The sequence below is a fragment of the Narcine bancroftii genome, chromosome 3, assembly GCF_036971445.1.
Source record: "Narcine bancroftii isolate sNarBan1 chromosome 3, sNarBan1.hap1, whole genome shotgun sequence".
Classification (NCBI taxonomy): domain Eukaryota; kingdom Metazoa; phylum Chordata; class Chondrichthyes; order Torpediniformes; family Narcinidae; genus Narcine; species Narcine bancroftii.
Genome location: NC_091471.1, coordinates 347,170,136 through 347,188,730, shown reverse-complemented (window position 1 = coordinate 347,188,730; position 18,595 = coordinate 347,170,136). Strand labels below are relative to the sequence as shown.

The 18,595-nt window shown below is 40.5% G+C and overlaps 1 protein-coding gene across 4 annotated transcripts in view; it reads left to right on the top strand.

Moving 5' to 3' along the window:
* The window catches only part of LOC138759353 (myosin-10), a 141,262-nt gene that overhangs the window by 11,657 nt on the left and 111,010 nt on the right, over positions 1–18,595 (top strand). For all 4 annotated transcript variants that reach the window (XM_069929580.1, XM_069929579.1, XM_069929578.1 and 1 more), the window contains exons 2-3: positions 6,584–6,955; positions 14,720–14,876. In XM_069929580.1, the coding sequence (XP_069785681.1) occupies positions 6,611–6,955; positions 14,720–14,876 (502 nt within the window). In that variant the 5' untranslated portion in view covers positions 6,584–6,610. The remainder of the gene's footprint in view (positions 1–6,583; positions 6,956–14,719; positions 14,877–18,595) is intronic.

Below are 18,595 nucleotides of genomic sequence, written 5' to 3'. Positions count from 1 at the left end.
ATCAGGTCTAGGGACGTGACGAGCAGCAGCGAGGAGGAAGACCGTGAGGGAATCGGAGGCGGTAAATGGTGGATGCTATGAGGCCAGGGGACTTAGTAAAGAGGATGGAGCTATCCCTGAGAGATGTGTTGGAGGCCCTGGGACATATGGAGAGCAGACTTCCAGGCTGTGGAAAAGAGAGCCCAGGACTTGGCTCAAAAATTAAATGTAATGTAAGGAACCATCACTGGTTTAACAGGTAGAACTAAGGAGGTGTAAGATAGAGAGGGGGCAAGTGAAAACAGGTTAAGCAGGGTGGAGGGTGAGTTAGATGCCCTGGTAAGGGAGAGAGAATGAGTCTGGGGGAAGCTAGATGCCCTGAAGAATTGTACTCACAGGAACAATATTAAAGTTATAGGGCTGAGGGAAGAAATCCCTGTGGACTTCTTCCAGAAATGGATCCTCGAAGTACTGGGGAAAGATATATGGGGGGGGGGGGGCGGAAGGTAGAGGTGGAGAGGACGGGTCAGACACCTCTTTCAAAGCCAGGCCCTGGACAGAAACCTTGCTCAGTCCAGGAGAGGGAGAAAATTTTGGGGCCAGCAGGACCCAGAGCAAGGAAAAGAGTGGGGGTGGGGGGTGCGATGGAAATGGAGGACTCTGATATTAATCAAGTGTGGCGCTTATAAAGCAGAGTTTGAACCAGTTAAAAGACTGGTGAAGCAAAAAAGGGTATGAATGTGTCTTGAGGAACCCTGCTACACTGAAAGTTGTATTACGGGGGGAGGGGGGCATTTTTTATTGAATGAAGTGCAACAGTTCGCCAAAGAGCTGGTACTTGGGGGTGGGGGGAAGATAACAAGAGCAAACATGGGGACTAGTCCAGACATTGTAAATAGTTGTTGTAATTGTTAAATATCTGGGTGCAAGCACAGGTTAAAACAATAATGTGAAAGGGGAATGGGAAAAGAGGGATCTGGGAGAACCTGGGGGGGGGGGGGGTAGGGAAGGTGGAAGAGAGAATCGCAGATCACGGGGGCTGAGTAATGGAGGGATATGGCGACAGCAGGAAAGCAGTGACCACTAGAGGAAGAATAAGAAGGAGGAATAGGATAAAGGAATACGGCAAAGGGTCAGGATTGTGATAATACTAGGGATTATTATTATTGTTTTTCCCTTTTTTCTTTTTGGATTTTTCCTACTTTTTTTGTTTAGTTGTCTTTTAGTTTTTTTTAAGGGTTTGTCATTGGCCTGGTGAGCAAGAGCAGAGGGCAGAAGGAAGAAGGTTGGATGGATGTTGAACATGGGGTGGTGGAGGTACATTGTGGGCACCAGTCTAGAAATACTGGGTCATTGGCTAAGAGTATAAAATACATTAGCTTTAACATTAATGGTTTGAACGGGTTGTGAAGAGGAAAAGAGTCTTGGCACATTTTTAAAAATGAGGGCAGATTTTGCCTTTCTCCAAGAAACACCATTCTAACAGAGTGGGAACACCAAAAGCTAAAGAGGATATGGGTGGATCAGGCTCATTTGGCTCAAAGGCAAGGGGAAAGTGGCAATCCTGATAGGTAAGAGGGTTTTGGTGAGAGTGCAGCATGTGACGACAATAAAACAGGGAGATTTGTAATGGTACACTGTCACATATATTCAGAATCATGGACCTGAGTAAATGTTTATGCCCCCAATTTTGACCACGGAAAGTTTATACAAGATGCTTTCCTAAAATTGGCAGAGGGAAAGGAGAATATTTTGGTTGAGGGGGGACTAACTTTTTTATTCAATAAATTGACTAAGAAGATAGCCAAAACAAAGGTGGCAAGGGCTACCATCGGTTGTATGAAGGAGCTGAATCTGATAGAAGCATCCCAGGGAGAGGGATACTCCTATTCAAAACAATGACTCCTACTCTAAAATGGATTTTTTTTCCTGACTTCAGCCCACGTAGAGGGTAGGGTCATTGAAGCTTAGGGCACAGCGAAGGTCCTCTCAGACCATTCACCCCCATTATTAACATAGACATGCCAGCTAAGCAGGATATGGTATATAGATGGCATCTTAATACATTGCTGTTAAAGAACCTGGAGTTTTATAAGAGCACAGATAGATATATTCTGCAAGACCAACTGTGCCTCTAATCCAGATAAATTTCTTGTATGGGATACTCTCAAGGCATACTTGAGAGTCCAGATAATTGGGTACACTAAAACAGGTAAAAAAGAATATGAGGGAAATAGATTAATTAGAATAGGAGATTACTTGCCTAGAAATGGACTTCCAAAAAAATCAGGTTCAAAGGACCATTACAGGACTAGTAGGAGATTGAAGTACAATGTGTAATGGAAAAGGGCCATAATGCAGTCAAAACAAAAATATGAATTGGGGAGAGAGCCCACAAAGTCCTCTCTTGGCAGCTGCATACAGCACAGGCCTCGAGGATGATCAATGCAATACAAACTGGGAATGGCAGAATCTTGTATAAAGCAAAAGAGATTAATAAGACTTTCAAGAAATTTTATGAAGGTCTATATAAATCAGAACTGACAGGCAGGTCTGCTAAAACTAGCAAGTTCCTGTCTCAATTAGAACTGCAAAGTTTAGACCCAGAAGAAAAAGATGGGTTAGATCTTCCCTTCACAGACAAAGAATAGGTAAAGCAAACTAACAAGTCGCCAGGGAAGGATGGGTTTCCACCTGAGTTCTATAAGGAGTTTAAAAATTTATTGATGCCTCTTTACATGGAGGTGGTGGGGCCAGGCAATGGAGACCCAAACCTTCCCAGAATCCTTTTCAACTGCAATCATTAGGACAATACTTAAAAAAGAAAAGGGTCTGCTAATGCCGTCTTATAGACCTATTTCTCTGTTGAACACAGATTATAAAATACTGGCCAAAACCCTGGAAAATAGATTGCCAAAACATTTGCCAAAGCTAACAAATAAGGATCAAACAGGCTTTGTGCAGAAAAGACAGGTGGCGGATAACACTGGCAGATTGTTGAGTATCATGCATCTGGCACCAAACAGGAACGAGAGGGGCTTAGCTGTGGCCCTGGATGCAGAAAAGGCATTTGACAGGTTGGAACAGGACTTTTTATTTAAAGTGCTGGGAAAATTGGGGCTAGGGCCAACTTTTATAAATTGTGCTTTACCAATCGCCCAAGGCTAATGGACAAACTTCTCCAGTCTTCCTACTGATGAGATCAAGTGGATGGGGGTGGCTGCTATCTCCAGCTGGGTTTGTACTAAACATGGAGCTATTAGCTGAGGCCATCCGCCAGGATCCAGACATTAAAAGCTTCAGAACCAGCCCAAGAAGGGCATAAAATTAATTTATTTGTTGATGATTTCATGATGCGTCTGACAGTCCCGGCAAACTCGTTACCCAAGCTACTCTCCACTCTGGAGGACGATGAGGAGATCTGTGGGTATAAGGCCAAATGGGATAAATGCAAAATCCTGCCACTTACGGAGGAGGATTACAATATCAAGAAAATAGTCAACTCAAGTGGCTGCAAAATTGGATAAAATATCTTGGAGTTTCAGTAGATAATAACTTGAATAATTTATGCAAGTTAAATTACAACCCCCCACCCCTTGGGAAAATCGAGAAGAATCTAAATAGACGGATGTCCTAGCCCATTACATTAGTGGGCAGGGTTAACTGTAATAAGATGAATGTGTTGCCAAGACTGTAGTATCTCTTTCAGACATTGCCTGTGCCACTGCCCCAAGGATTCTTCAAAGTTTTAATTGCGGGAGTGAGGAGATTCCTAAGGAATTAAAAGGTGGTCAGGATCTCTATGGAAAAATTGACCTGGGATTATAGTCTGGGCAGATTGCGAATGCCAGACTTTAAAAAAAAAAAAAAATACTATTGGGCAGCCCAGTTGAGATACATCGCCTCCCTCTTCAAGGGGAAAGATGTACCATCCTGGGCACAAATCAACTTGCATGTGATAGACGAACAGATAGCAGAGGACTTTATTAATAAATGGGGTGCTAAATTGCTATCAGGAAAGAGAGGCAGTCCTATATTAAAACAAATAATTCTCATTTGGAATAAAATTAACCAATATGTAGGAATTAAAGTGGGGCTGACTCCAAATAGATTAATACCATTGACTATGGGTAACAAGATCCTGGACACCTGGTGTTGTAATGGCATCAGGTGTGTAGAGAACTGTTACGAGTAGGGGCGGCTAATGTTGTTTGAGCAATTTAGGAATAAGTATAATTTATTGAATAAGACATTTCACTGCTACCTTCAGGACAGATTGGGTCCAACTATGGCCCTTCCAGCATGCAGTGACATAGAGGCCATGATTCGAAGGGGGAGCACGTGGAAGTTCATTTCAGCAATGCTTCTTGCTCCAAACAGAAGGCCCGAAACAAGTCAAGGCAGAGGTGGAGTAGCACTTGGGAATAACGATTGATTCGCTGTGCTGCTCGACCTGTGTCAGGCCAGCATGACTGCAGTCACCAATGGGTGGTACAATATAATTTTCTACACCAGTTGTACCTGACACCACAAAAATTGAACAGATCTACACTTAAATTATTAGACCAATGTTTCAGATACAGCATTGCGACAAGGACTTTTGTGCAAGTTATCTGGACATGTGCCAAGATGAGAACCTTTAGGATGGAATTGGGCCAAGCCCTGGGGAAAAAAATTCATAGGTGAAGAATTCCCACAGGACCCAGAGCCGTTCCTGTAGGGAATTAATGAAGCTGTCCGAATTTCAAATCCAATTTGTTATGATCGCATTGGCAGTCGCCAGGAGGTGCATGGCAGTTGCCTGCAAGTCTATCTCCTACTGACCATTGAACGCTGGAACACAGAAATTACAGAGCTGTGTTCCCTGGAGAGAATTACCTACAACCTAAGGACCTTTTTGAAGGTCTGGCAGCCCTACTTAAACTACATAGGAGCACAACTATAGTGTGGACCGTTGTGCCTTGCCGCCCTATCCTACCTTCTTAATCCACTCAACAGTTGGCAGGGGAGTGTAGGGGGTCCATTCCATTCTAACTAGGGAAAGCCACAGAAAAAAGAAGGCAACCTATGCGTTGACCGACACGACCAACCCATACTCCCCCAAATATAAGTTTCATACCTTTGTTGTCAGTGTTTTGGTTACTGTGTAAGTGTAATTAGTCTGGTGTTGGGGGTGGGGGGCAGGGAAGGGGGGATGGAAGGGATAAAAAGAACTTTAACTCTATGAAATAATTGGAATTAACTAATGTGAAATGTAAATAATGTTGATAATGATATTGACAATTGTTTGAGTGGAAAAACTATAAAGAAAATAATTTTTTAATAGACAGTGGCAGAAAACTAGGTTTCATATCCTGGACTTTGGTCAAATGGCAACATTTTCCAGTTTTTGATTTTTAATGGGATTGGGTATGCCATCTACCCATCAAAGTTGCCACTGTGATTTCGTAGGATTTGAAAGTGCTTCACTAGCAACTGGAGTCATCTTGGGATTAAAAGTTATTGCAGAAATACCGGTTTTTTTTTTTAAACACTAGAACTTTTTTTAGATTGTACACTCCACAGCAGTGGTGGTAGGAAGAGTGGAAGTTGGAACTGCACATATTTGTACTGTTGGAAAGTATTCCATGTTTGAAGTGCTTTGCTAAACCAACTTTGGGAAATTGAAAATGAAGGGCATACTGCCTCTTAGCTGCAGGGAGTTGCATTTGAGTGAGTGGAGTCAAGTTGCAGGCCAGTGACTTCATTGAGATGCTGATGTCAGTGGAGGTGGACATAAACTCCAGAAGATTGTTAACTCGGCCTGCGACATCACAAGCCCCAGAATTCACTCCATCAAGGACATCTACAGGAGGCAGCTTCTTAAAAAAACAGCCTCTATCCTCAAAGATCCCAACTACCCAGGCTGTGCCCTCTTCACTCTGCTACCATCAGGAGAAAAGTACGGGAGCCAAAAGACCGGCTCTCAATGGCACAAAGACAGTTTCTTCCTTGCTGCCTGAATGATCAATGAACCAAAGACAGTGCTTTACTTTTCGTGCACTACTATTTTAATTTTTTTTGTAAGATGGTTATAATATGAATGTTTGCACTGATGATTGCAGCTGCAAACCACTGACTGTCGTGGCAATAAATTCTGATTCTGACATTTTGGGCTTGAGCCCTTCAGGGAAGGAAGTGGTTTGCTTTTGGGTTCCTGTACTGCAGCCATTTTTTTTTTAAAGGTGTACCTGGTGTTTTCCTCGTCCAATGCTGTTCCGCTAAGTTCCACTGAACAAAGACTGGTCACTGACTTCTGATTAGTGAGATGTGTTGGGACCATGAGGTCCTGTGTGGATATTGTGGCTTAAACTGTTCAATTTTTGAATCTGTTCTTTGTAGCATATCGGCAAAACTAGGAAACATGATGTCCCTGGATGAGAAATGGAGATCACTCCTGGAAATACAGCCATGGTGATGAGGATTTATAACGGATTTGTAATGGCTAGAGAACACTTTCCCTGACACTAGTTCGCTTCCCACTTTCCTCTTATAGGATTTATACAATCCTTCTACGTCACTATCTATTTATGATTTTTTTTCATGAATTCTCTTTTTTTTGCAGGTAAAGTTTGGTTGCTCTTAAATTCCAATGGCACAGCGGAGCCTCCAAGAAGACCCAGAGAGATATCTCTTTGTGGACAGGGCTCTGGTTTACAACCCTGCTACTCAAGCTGACTGGACTGCCAAAAAACTTGTGTGGGTGCCATCGGAACGCCATGGCTTTGAGGCTGCAAGCATTCAAGAGGAACGAGGCGATGAGGTTGTGGTGGAGCTAATGGAGAATGGCAAGAAGGCCCTGGTCAACAAGGATGACATTCAGAAAATGAATCCACCCAAGTTCTCAAAGGTGGAAGACATGGCCGAGCTAACCTGCTTGAATGAAGCATCAGTGTTGCATAATTTAAAGGATCGATATTACTCCGGTTTGATTTATGTAAGTTTCAATTATTTAAATTATTTCTTCAAATTGAAGCTCTAGAAGGATTCCTGAATATTGAGGTTGTACAAGTTGGAAGAGGCTCGGTAGAGTGACTGTAAAGATCCTGACAAAAAAAAAGTGAATAAATCCATTCAGATTATACAGGAATTCTTCCTTTTTGAGGGAAGTTATCATGCTGTTACAAATTGTTTCCAAGATTTATTGCCTGGGATATCACCACCTTTGGCTTCACCCTGTACTCCTTTTGAGAAGTAGCGTTCGTGAGCATGGAGAAAAACCTTGAAATTGAGACTGGTTTATTGCACTGACCATCGTGCTTATATGGGCCCAAGGCGCTGACATCAGGGCCTGGGATTAGCCGGCGTTCCCACCATAGTTCCCCATCTTCCTGCCATGCGGGAGGTTACCTGGGACGACCCCCAGGTCCACGCGGTCGCTGCATTCATCGGCCATTTTATGGGCCGGTCCATGTCTCTGTGTGCAGGTCACTTCAGTGTCTATGCACTTAATTATTGAATGATAAAACAGATGGGTATTGTGTAAATTTTAATTGAGTTAATTGCTTGTTAACTTGATTGACATTACTCATCCCAGTATGTTATATGTTCTTTAAGATTTTTTTTGTCCATCATAATTCAAGTTATTCCATCAGTTAGATCAGGGGTGGCCGACTTTTTAATTTAGACTTGCAGCACGGTAACAGGCCATTTTGGCCCATGAGTCTATGCCGCCAAATTAACCTACACTGTGGGCCAAAATGGCCTGTTACTGTGCTGTATGTCTAAATTAAAAAAACTAAAAGGTTGGCCACCCCTGAGTTAGATGTTCTATCCTTTTTTTAAAAAGATGATTTTAAATTTGACTATTATTTCATTTTTATCAGACCATTGCTGATGGTTTTATTCACCTGCCATGTATTGCCTCTGGTAGACATTGATCAGGTACTAGAAAGTTGGTAAAGTAAAATCTCTGGAATTTGAAATTCGAGCAATTGGCAAAAAAAAAATCAAGAAATAAATAAATAAGCAGGAAGATAATCAGAATAAATAAAAATTTAAATAAAAGTTTAAAATTATAAAAGTAAATGTTTTCTGAAGCAACACAAACCCCTTGGTGAAAATGGAAGCAAACATTCAGCCAGCGGGGAGCCCCAGTCGTGCTGCGCCCGAAGCAGCTTTTTGAATAAAGTTATGTTTGAATAAAATGGTGGTGCCCAGGGTGAAGAGCCGGCTGATGCTACTCACTGCTGGGGTGACTCTCCCAAAGTATCTCCTTACCCCTGTAGAGTAAGAGTCTTTATCTTTTAGTATTAAGAATATTAGTAAGGCTATATCTGTAAACTTGGAGGGTTGGTGGGGGGGGCGGAGAGAAACGGTGAATTATAACAGTGGCATGTTTCACGGAGAGGTTAGCACGATGCTGTTACTGCGCCAGTGACCGGGGTTCAAATTAAATTTAAATTTTGTAAGTTACAGGAATTACCTGATTAAAGTGAACTTTACATAATTAAGGACTAACAATACTGATTTTTTTTTCAAATAACTGTTTTTGAAAACTGTTTATTCTTAATGCAGATGAACAAGTTAGCCATTGTAAGAGTGTCTCAGGCAACCGGAAAATTCGCATATCTGCATCCGCAATCCCCATAGGTGCCAGATTCTCGGGATTTTACTGTATTTTTCTCCTGATCGCCAAGTCCCAAGTAAATACTCCTTTTAGGTGCACAGTACTCATAATAACATGACATCAGAGAAGAGATTTGCCATTTTCCTGTGGGAATAAAGTTGGGGGACGGAAAATTGTTCTCTGCTGCAATAGGTTTGGTTTTCCTACTGGATTAATTTGTTAGAGCAGAATTCTTGATTTGAAAGTATGTTGTGATGACCAAGCAGCAGACTTGTCCACCAATGGCATTATTTTGGACTAGAGTGTACCACAGATGTGATGGGACTTGGATCCTCCTTTCTAAGACTCTTGTTTTAATTATCCATCTTTAGGAAATAACCTTGAATATCACTTTATTCTTCCTTATGGATGCAACTGTCTATAGGTTAGCATCAAACCATGTGCAATTTGAAGTTGCGAATATTGATTTCTCCTATATTACGATTTTGTACTGCAAGTTGACAGCTATGAAAGATGGAAAATGGGCAAGTTAACTCCTTGATATTTTTTGTTATCTACAGCATGGTAGAAATTGATCCTGGACATTTAAGCCCATGCTGACCAATTACACCCTATTAACCTACAGCTCCATTTGTTTTGGAGGATGGGAGGAAACCAGAGCATCCAGTGAAACCCATGCAGATACAGGGAGAATGCACAAACTCCTTGCAGAGAGTGCCAAATTCAAGCCTGGGTGCTGTAATAGCATTGGTACCCACTATGTATTGTCTCTAAAACACCTTAATAGGTTTTGTTCTATGGACTATCCGTATGTCTTGGAAGATGAAAAACATGTTAATATGGATTCTGGAGACTTTTAGGTTCATTTAAGAGTTCTGTAGAATTCTCTTTTGAATGCTGAGAATCTTAAGGGTAGAATAAATCACCATGGATAATCTGAATATATATGCTGGTCAGGTAGAAGACTAGGACTGGGCAACTGTAGACCAGAGGAAGGGGTTGAGAACAGAAATGAGGAATATTTATTTTCAAGGATCTTCCATATTTATTTATTAATCCAGTTGAATGTTCCATATTTAAAAATAAAATCTTGTGGGTAGAAAATTATGTTTACCATTTTTTTTAACCTTTGTTAATGACCAATCTTGAGTTTGGGTCACGCATTTCTTTGAGATTTTGGGTGAGTTGATTTTATTTTTGGCTCCTATTGCTAGCCTCTTGCATTGAGTCATCATGGGGTATCTTTTGATGACAATAATAAATATGATTAAGGTAACTTTTTTTAGGATGCGACATTATTCTGAATGGATTGTTCATTTATTGGCTACATTTGAAGTTCTGCCAGGCCCTGGAACACATCCTGTTGTACTTGGTTTCTCAGTTTTATGAAAGCATATTTTTTTAAGGCCTACTGAACTTTGTGAAAACATTCTAACAGCTTGGAAATATTATCAAGCTGTCCCACGAATATTGTGCAACATTTTTCTCCTTTTTTTTCCAACTCTCTCCTGTTTTTGTATAAAGGGAGTGTCTGTTTGTCCTGAGTGTGTAGTTCACAAGCACTCGTAACTTAATTTGATTAAGATGTCAAGAATTTGGTGTGTTGTGGCTCTTGTTTACTGTGTGAGGGATTTAGTATAGATCTTATTTAGGACTTATTTGTGGGCAGTGCCTTTTGGAAGCTTGTCAGAATGCTCAGCCTCTTTGTTCTCTCCCCCAATGATTTTTCTGCTGATTGTGGGGGAGAAGTGCTTCTATTTATTTTGAAGGAATGGATATTACTCGACTGCTTGGGAAAAACTGCATGGTACGATGAGTTGACGTTGTCAGCCTTGTTCAAACTTTAATGATGGTCAGAATTAACGGTCAGATTGAGTAAAAGTATGGGGTGATTTTTCCAATTAAGAGTTTTGTTAACATTAGAATAAATCTGGAGTTTTTGATCAGTGAAAGGGACAAAAGCATATTTTGGGACCAGGTAAAGATGAAAGATACGTGGATGTAACCTACATTGACACATTGGAGTGACTTCCATTGAACTGATCCTTTCAAAGTCTGCCATTATGGAGTACTCCAATGTCAGATCTACACCTGCAGAATGAGTAGAGGGCAATGTTCATGACTGAATATGGCAGCAGAAAGTCATCCTGAGCTCTACCTGTTCACATGTAACCAAACTCAATATCACAAGTGAGAATGGTAAATGAAAACCTAACCTTTGTTTTGTAAAGTTTTAAAAAGGACAGTGGCTTAGAGATATCTAATGTTATAACATGATCTTTTAGGTGGGTGCTCTTTTTTGTATTTTTTAAATTTCAACTAGTGACTTCTGAGGAATTGATCTATGGTGGAAATGAAATGGGTGGCCTTTGTTTTTTAAAACTGAGGTAATGAGTTAAGATAGCTTTGCATTCCTTTGAAAATGAATGTTGTTCTTTCCCATGTCTGATTTAGCTGTGTAAACATTCTTTTAAAAATGAGGCTTATAACCATGACCAGGCTAAACCCTTTATTAAAAGAAAACAGCAATTAAATAACTTGAGTACAAGAAAACATTTTAAGTGACAGTAACCACACCTTTCCTCAATACACTACATTAAAATAGAGTTGGGTTGTCGCACAAAACTGATTTTATTTTTGAGTATAGACCACTTCTGGGTTTGGGAGCTTAAATATTTGAGTTTAAGGACTAACTCCTCGAGTTAATTAACTTGCTGATGGTTTTGGTCTATATGAAAGGAACTCTTCCACTCAACTCTGAACTAAATTTACTATTTTTCATCATGTGGCCAGCAGAAGACTAGTGGTCTAACCCTTGAGCAACAAGGTGAAGATGTATGTTGCTGATGTGCAAGACAATTTTCCCATCAAAGCATGTTCTGGGAAGGGATTTGAGCTTGCCAATCATGAATTATTGCTGAAAAGATTGGTTTGATGACTGCTAGACTTATTTTTGGAGGTTTGGGGTGCAACTGGCAGTGAAGGAAAGAAATCATGATTCTCTTTGCGGACTGACCCAGATGAAGGGCATAAATGGTTGAAGTAAAATGTTGCATGAGAATTGGTGAGGATTAGCTAACTGCTTAAATGTAACACGAAAACCATGATGCATACAGCAGTTTGGTTCCGGAACATTTGTGTTTGAACATAAACTGCTATTCCACGCTGGTGGATTCTGTCACGTATACAGTATTACAAACATTGTGAAGCATCAATAATTACCAAATTGATACCAATATCAACTTGATTTTTTGTCCGGAGAGTTGTTTAATTTGATCGATTGAACATGGCTGGATCCTAGGAAATTGATAGACGTGAAAAGTGACCAAACATCAACTTAAACCTTTCAATAAAAAATCTTTGACTAAAACAGGATCCTGCCTAGTGTCATTTTAGGCTGACTGCCAATATTTCCAGAATTTTGGGTCAGCAGGCATTTTCACTCTGCAGCTCAAGTTTAAGATGTCCAATCAGCAGATTTTAATTACTTTTAAGTACTATTGCAATGTAAACTAACTTGGCCATGTTTGATACAGATGTGGTTTTCCCATAAAGGTCCTGAAGAGTTAAATAATATGAGCTATCAATCTGTTTACACACGAGCTGGAGTAAATCTGGAGTGAACTCTAATCTTGAACAAGTGTGTCATAATGCAATGTTTTCCCCTCCCATCCACATTATTGATAAGAGAATGAACCATTCAGTGATGAACTTTGTGTGCTTGTCCTACCGAGAGACAGGCCAAGGTTTCCTCATGAACGTAATAATTACAAATTTCCCTGCCGTTGGTAATCTGTGCTTCCAAAATTACTGAATCCTCACACTGCCTTGGGTAATATAATACCATCATGTGGGGTTGGGACCAGAATGACCCCTGTGAATGATGCAACCTAACAAGAGTTTGGAAGCTGAAGGGTTTAATTTCAAGCTTCGAGAGTTCATGGCTTTTTTCACTAGTGCCTTTAAGCCTGTTTGGAAAATGTTTTACAGCTATACCCTGCAACTATGAATTTGAGAATTCCACAAAGTTTGTTAACCAGTTTTAAATTTAAATTGATTCTGACAACAGGTGTATTTTATTACAGCCTTCTCTGCTGGCTTGATCATGTGTCCTGCCTATCCAAAAACTGCTTAATAAATAAATTGTTCAAAAAAAACTTTCTCATGTTTATGAACTTTTAAACCTTTGGTTACAGTTTTAGAATTTTGTTTTAAAAAAAATTGAGTTAACACTTGCTCCCATTCAAGTAAATGGAATTGCCGTTCCTGTGCCAGGTATTAACTGATGCTGTCTATTGGGCAGATTTCCCTGGTATAAATATTTAAGAAACTGCTTCCAACTTCGTTCTGTGATTAGATTCCTCAATATAATTCAAGAAGTCCTCTCAAAAATCACGAGGAGGCTCTTTCATGATTGAGCTTAATAAACCTTTGGTCATTAAGGGAATGAGAATGTGGGGATTAGTCTGTATAATAAACTTGAAGCCTAGAATTGGCCATGATCCTGATGGTGGAGAAAATCCAGGAGGCCTTGTGGCAGCCAGCATATTCACATCAGAATTCTTCATCTTGGAAAACTATTGTGTTACTGTCAATATTTCTCTTCTCCCCCCCCCCCCCACCCCATTTTAAAAAAATACCTTGTCCATTGGCTTTCATTATTGCTTTATCTGGGCCATTGCAGTAAAAAGGGGAATCTTTGTCTTCTGAAGGTTGAGAACTGGGGGAGGAAAAAAGTGATTTTTTTTGAAGTAAGATTCCTCAAGCTGGTTGTACACTACTGACTTCAAGAACCAGTCTATGAAGGCCCTTCAACCCATGCAGTATGTGTTTTGTTTTCTGATGTGATCGAATACTGGCTGTGTAGCCTTTTGCATTGAACTCGCACTTTGCAAAACAGGGCTGCAAAGTGCTAATTTTATTTCTTGGTCAATATCAAAATGGAGCATACATTTAAGCAAGAAGCCAGTATGAGCAGCTTGGTTAGTGCACTGTTACAGAGCCAGAGACCTGTGTTTGAATCTGGTGCTGTCTGAAAGTAGTTTGTACATTCTTCCTGTGTCCTCCGGTTTCCTCCCACCCCCCCCCCTTCAAAACCTACAATGGTTGTACGTTATTTGGTGGCACGGGCTCGTGGGCCGGAAAGACCTGTTGCTTACGGCATGTCTAAATTAAAAAAATAATATGAAGCATTGTTACTTTGTGGAAATAACAATGCCTCAATGTTAACTTGTTCGGTAGCACTAGCCTATCAATATCCCATTAGGCTCAGTTGAACAAACTGTAATTTTTTTTCTTTGTGTAACAGCAATGTTAATTTAACATTTGAAGATTGCTGATTCTGTGAACTTCAGTGCATGCATGTACACAAAAGCAGTCAATTGTTAGCAAGAGTTTTGGGTTTCCAGATTTAACTGCACATTTGCAAGGGCCAGAAGTTACTGTCAGTTTTAGAACAGGACAAGTGTTGACAATTTTCCCATTATTACAGCTACTGACCAAACGGAGTTCCGGTTGCAGATTTTCAAAGGCTCAAGCCAAAAAAATGGAGTTGACTTGTGAAGCTTGCTGAGTATTGGTCAAATTAGATTTCTCTTAAGCTAGAAAATTAAGTAGGAAGATTTGATCCAAGGGACTTTTCTAAGAATATTAGGAAAGGAGTTAGCAAGGATAAGTAACATCGTTAGTAAGATCAAAAGCATAAAATTCACAATGGCAGGATAGAATTTATTGTCGCAGTTGGCTGGTGACTGTAAAGTAAAATGGAGTAAATTCCATTTCCATCTTGGTTCTCAAGGTAGAGTGGGAATGGGTGAACAATCATTTTGAAATTCTGATACGCATGTACAAAATTCTTAATTATGCAGAACTGCATAATTGGATTTTGGTGTTTGAAGTGTCTTACCAGTCCAAAAAGTACAATACTTGAACAACGATATTCTTTCCTCTCTCTACAGCCGGGGTCTTTTGATAGTGTGTTTTTGGCAAATGGAGATTTGGCAGTACAGAATATCTTTTTTTAGAGTTTAAGGAGTGTTGGTGATTCTTGATGTTGGACTGACATTGTTTGATTTAAATTGCATACCGCAATAAAGTCATTTTTCTTAATTGTTTTTTGTTTCCCTTGTTTAGACGTACTCTGGATTGTTCTGCGTGGTGATAAATCCATACAAGAATCTCCCCATTTATGCAGAACAAATCATTGATATGTACAGAGGGAAAAAACGACACGAGATGCCACCACACATCTATGCCATTTCTGAAAGCGCCTACAGAAGCATGTTGCAGGGTAAGATGCAAAACTGGATTGTCTGGGAGTGGAAGGAACAATGGAAAATACCCCATTTGCATTGATGCACATGTTGAATACCCTCCTAAAATTATTAGCATTCGCGCTTGTGGTTTCAGTCCACATTGAAACATCTGTTGTCAGTATGCAGTAAAAGTTCTAAAATCCAGACTGCTTGGGGATTGGGTCGGTCCTGATTCTCTGGCAGTACTTTTAAAATTCAAATTTAAGGAGAATAAACAAGTGTGTTTTGATAGCTTATTAACAAAACTTTTTTTTCATCTAAAATACACAAATTATTTCTGTGACTTCCACGTGATTGCTGCTGTGCATCTGTGCACAAAAGCCGCGAGTTTTCAATGTCCGGATTCTTTTAAGTTTAAAACAAAATTCGGGCGTAAAGCAAGGAAACAGGCTATTTCAGCCCACGAGTCCATGCTGCCCATTTACAATCCGGTACATTTTGAACGGCGGGAGGAAACCGAAACCCCCAGAGACAACCCATGCAGACATGGGGAGAACATTCAAACTCCTTACAGACAATGAGAGACTCTATCATCAGTGCCGGAAAGGCATTGTGCTAACCACTAAGCCAACTGTGCCGCCTTATTGGTGGATTCCCTCGTGGTTTGGATTTCAGCCGGGAGTTTGAGAAGTCCAGATTTCTGGCATCTGGAATTTTTTACTTTTGCTGTATGCATGGCTATCAGGAGTCATAAAGCTGCACAACACAGAAATGCACTTTTGCCCAACATGTCCACGCTGAACCACTTGAGCAGTTCCCATTCACTTGGGCCATATCTCTGTTTCCATGTACCTGTCCAGTGTCTTTTAATATTTGTTCCCGTTACTACAATTTTTCACTAGATCGTTCCATACACTCTCCTCTGTGAAGAAAAAGTTGCCCTTGGGTGTCGTTCAATTACCCCGCCCCCCCCCCCCCCCAAACTTGAGCCTTTGCCCTCTCAATTATTCTGGGGGGGGGGGGGGGGAGGAGAACAGGTCCCAGCCTGTCCAGCCTCCTTACAATCCAGACCCAGTAACATCCTTGTGAATCATTTTTTTCACCCTTTCTAGATTGAAGACCAAAAGAATTGCACACAGTAATCTAAATGTGGCCTTGCCAATGTTGTAAACAACTGTTACAAGGTGACCAAGCTCCTGACTGATGCCAAAAGCCTTTCCTACCCTGTCTACCCATTGTCACTTTCGGGGAACTCTATACCTGTGCCCCTTAGTCTCTGCTCTGGTTTAACTTCCCAACTTCTTTTCCACTAGTCTGGTTGCATTTAGATATGTAATGGTTTTGAGCAAGGATGCAATGTTGGAGATATCATTATAATTTTCAATGAATGCCTTTTTGAAACTTATAAGATATCAAAATGGATTTTCTGTTTTAAATTTCATGCTTTTTTACATTGAAAAGCAAAATTCCATTAGCTGGAGGAAAAGTGAGATTGTTATCCCTAGTTAATTAATGACCACTTGCTTAAATATATAAGAATGTGTCTAAGTGCCAAAATTACTTTTTGGATCCATGAACAGAAAGATGAAATTTGTATATGGAAATAAAGCCCTTAATCCATCAGACAAATAGGACCAATGCAATTTGAACCGGAAAAAAATGAAGATGTTGGAAATCTGAAGTGAGGAAAATAAAGTGGTGGAAATATTTGACAGCTCAGTTAGCATCTGTGGAGAAGCAGTTGATGTTTTGGATCTCCCGAATGTTTTGAGATTTATACAGTTCTGGTGAAGTGCATTTGTCTTGAATTGTCTAGTTTCTTAGCAGAATGTTGACTGATATGAGTATTTTCAGATTTTACAGCACAAATGAAAATTTAACTCCTCTACTTTGAAAATAGCTCAAGAGCTGGGCATGTTTTCAAGAATAAATGCATCATGTGACTCTCTGGAAAATACTCCAGAAGGGTATGGAGGTGACTTTCTTTGTGTGTACCAAGTTTCCTGGTTTGGAGGAAGGAGAGTAGATGGTTGAAGTTTTCTTGAAATTTTCTTGTGAAAGAATAACACGATTCACAAGATGTAGGCGCAGAAATAGGCTCATTGAGTCTGCTCCACCATTCAAATCATGAACTGATCCATCCTGCCATTCAGCCCTACTCTCTGGCTTTCTCCCCATCCGTACCCCTCGATGCCATGACTAATCAAATACCTGTCAATCTCTGCCTTACCCAATGAACACGCTTCCAAGCCGCCTATGGCAACAAGACTCTTGACCCTCTGACTAAAGAAATCTTTCTGCATCACTTTTTTAAATTGACACCCTTTTATCCTGAAATTATGCCCTCTTGTTCGAGAATCCCCTACCATGGGAAACATTCTTGCCACATCTACTCTGTCCAGGCCTTTCAGCATTCAAAATTCCTCTGAGGTCCCTCCTCATTCTTCTGTACTCCAATGAATACAGTCCAAGAGCTGACAATCATTCCTCATAGACCTACCTTTTTATTTCTGGTGTCATTCTAGTAAATTTTCTCTGAACCCTTTCCAACATCAGCACGCTTTTTCTTAAATATAGCACCCAAAGCTGTACATAGTACAAGATCTCACCAGTGCTTTATGGATCTCAACATTACATCCTTGCTCTTGTATGCTATCCCTCTAGAAATGAATGCCAACATTGCATTTGTCTTCTTCACCACTGACTCAACCTGGAGGTCAACCTTTAGGGTATACTGCATGAGGACTCCCAAGTTCCTTTGCACCTCTGAATTTTCTCCCATTTAATACAGGTAATTAGTCTGCTTGTCTATTTCTTCTACCAAAGTACACTTTCCACACTGTATTTTATCTGCTACCTCTTTTCCCATTCTCCTACTCTATCCAATTCTCTCTACAGCCTTTTGGTATTCTCAGCATCACCTCCCCATCCACCTATTATGGTATCATCTACAAATTTCAACACAAAGCCATCTATTCCATAATCCAAATCTTTTATATACAACGTAAAAAGAAGTTGCCCCAACACCAACCAGCCAGTGCTCTAGCCTTCCTGTAATTCCATGAGCTCTTATCTTGTTTAGCAGCCTTGTGTGTGGCACCTTGTCGAAGTCCTTTTGAAAGTTCAATTGCACTGCTTCTCCCCTGTGTATCCTACTGGTGATCTCTTAAAAAAAATTGCAATAGGTTTGTCAAGCATGATTTTACCTTTAGACCAGTTTTTGAGTGTACTGTGTCTCTGTGGCTATTATTTTGTCTCATCACCTGCCTATCATCCTTGCTACACACTATCTTCACTTTACTGCAGTTTCCCCCTTCTTCAACCTGAGCACTCTGGTTCCCATTCTCCTGCCCATTTTAGTGCAGATGCTCCTGAGCAGCTACATTAAACCTGCCCACTAGGATATTAGTCCCCTTTGGGTTCAGGTGGAGCTGATCCTTTTTGTATAAGGTTGTACCTTCCCCAAAAGAGATCCCAATGAGTCAAGAATCTGAAGCTCAGTTTCTCAGCCACACATTTATCTGCCTGACCTCGCTATTTTTGCCCTCACTATCACGTGGTACAGACAGTAATCCTGATATTATCACCCTGGAGTTCCTTCTCTGCTTCTTCCCTAATTCACTGTATTCCCTCTTCAGGACCTCCAGACGCTGTATATAATGGTGTATAGGATGAACCTAAAAAAAATTCACACAAAATCAGGGTCATCCGATATATGGGTTGAAAATCCAAAGTCTCAACACCGCTGCCATCT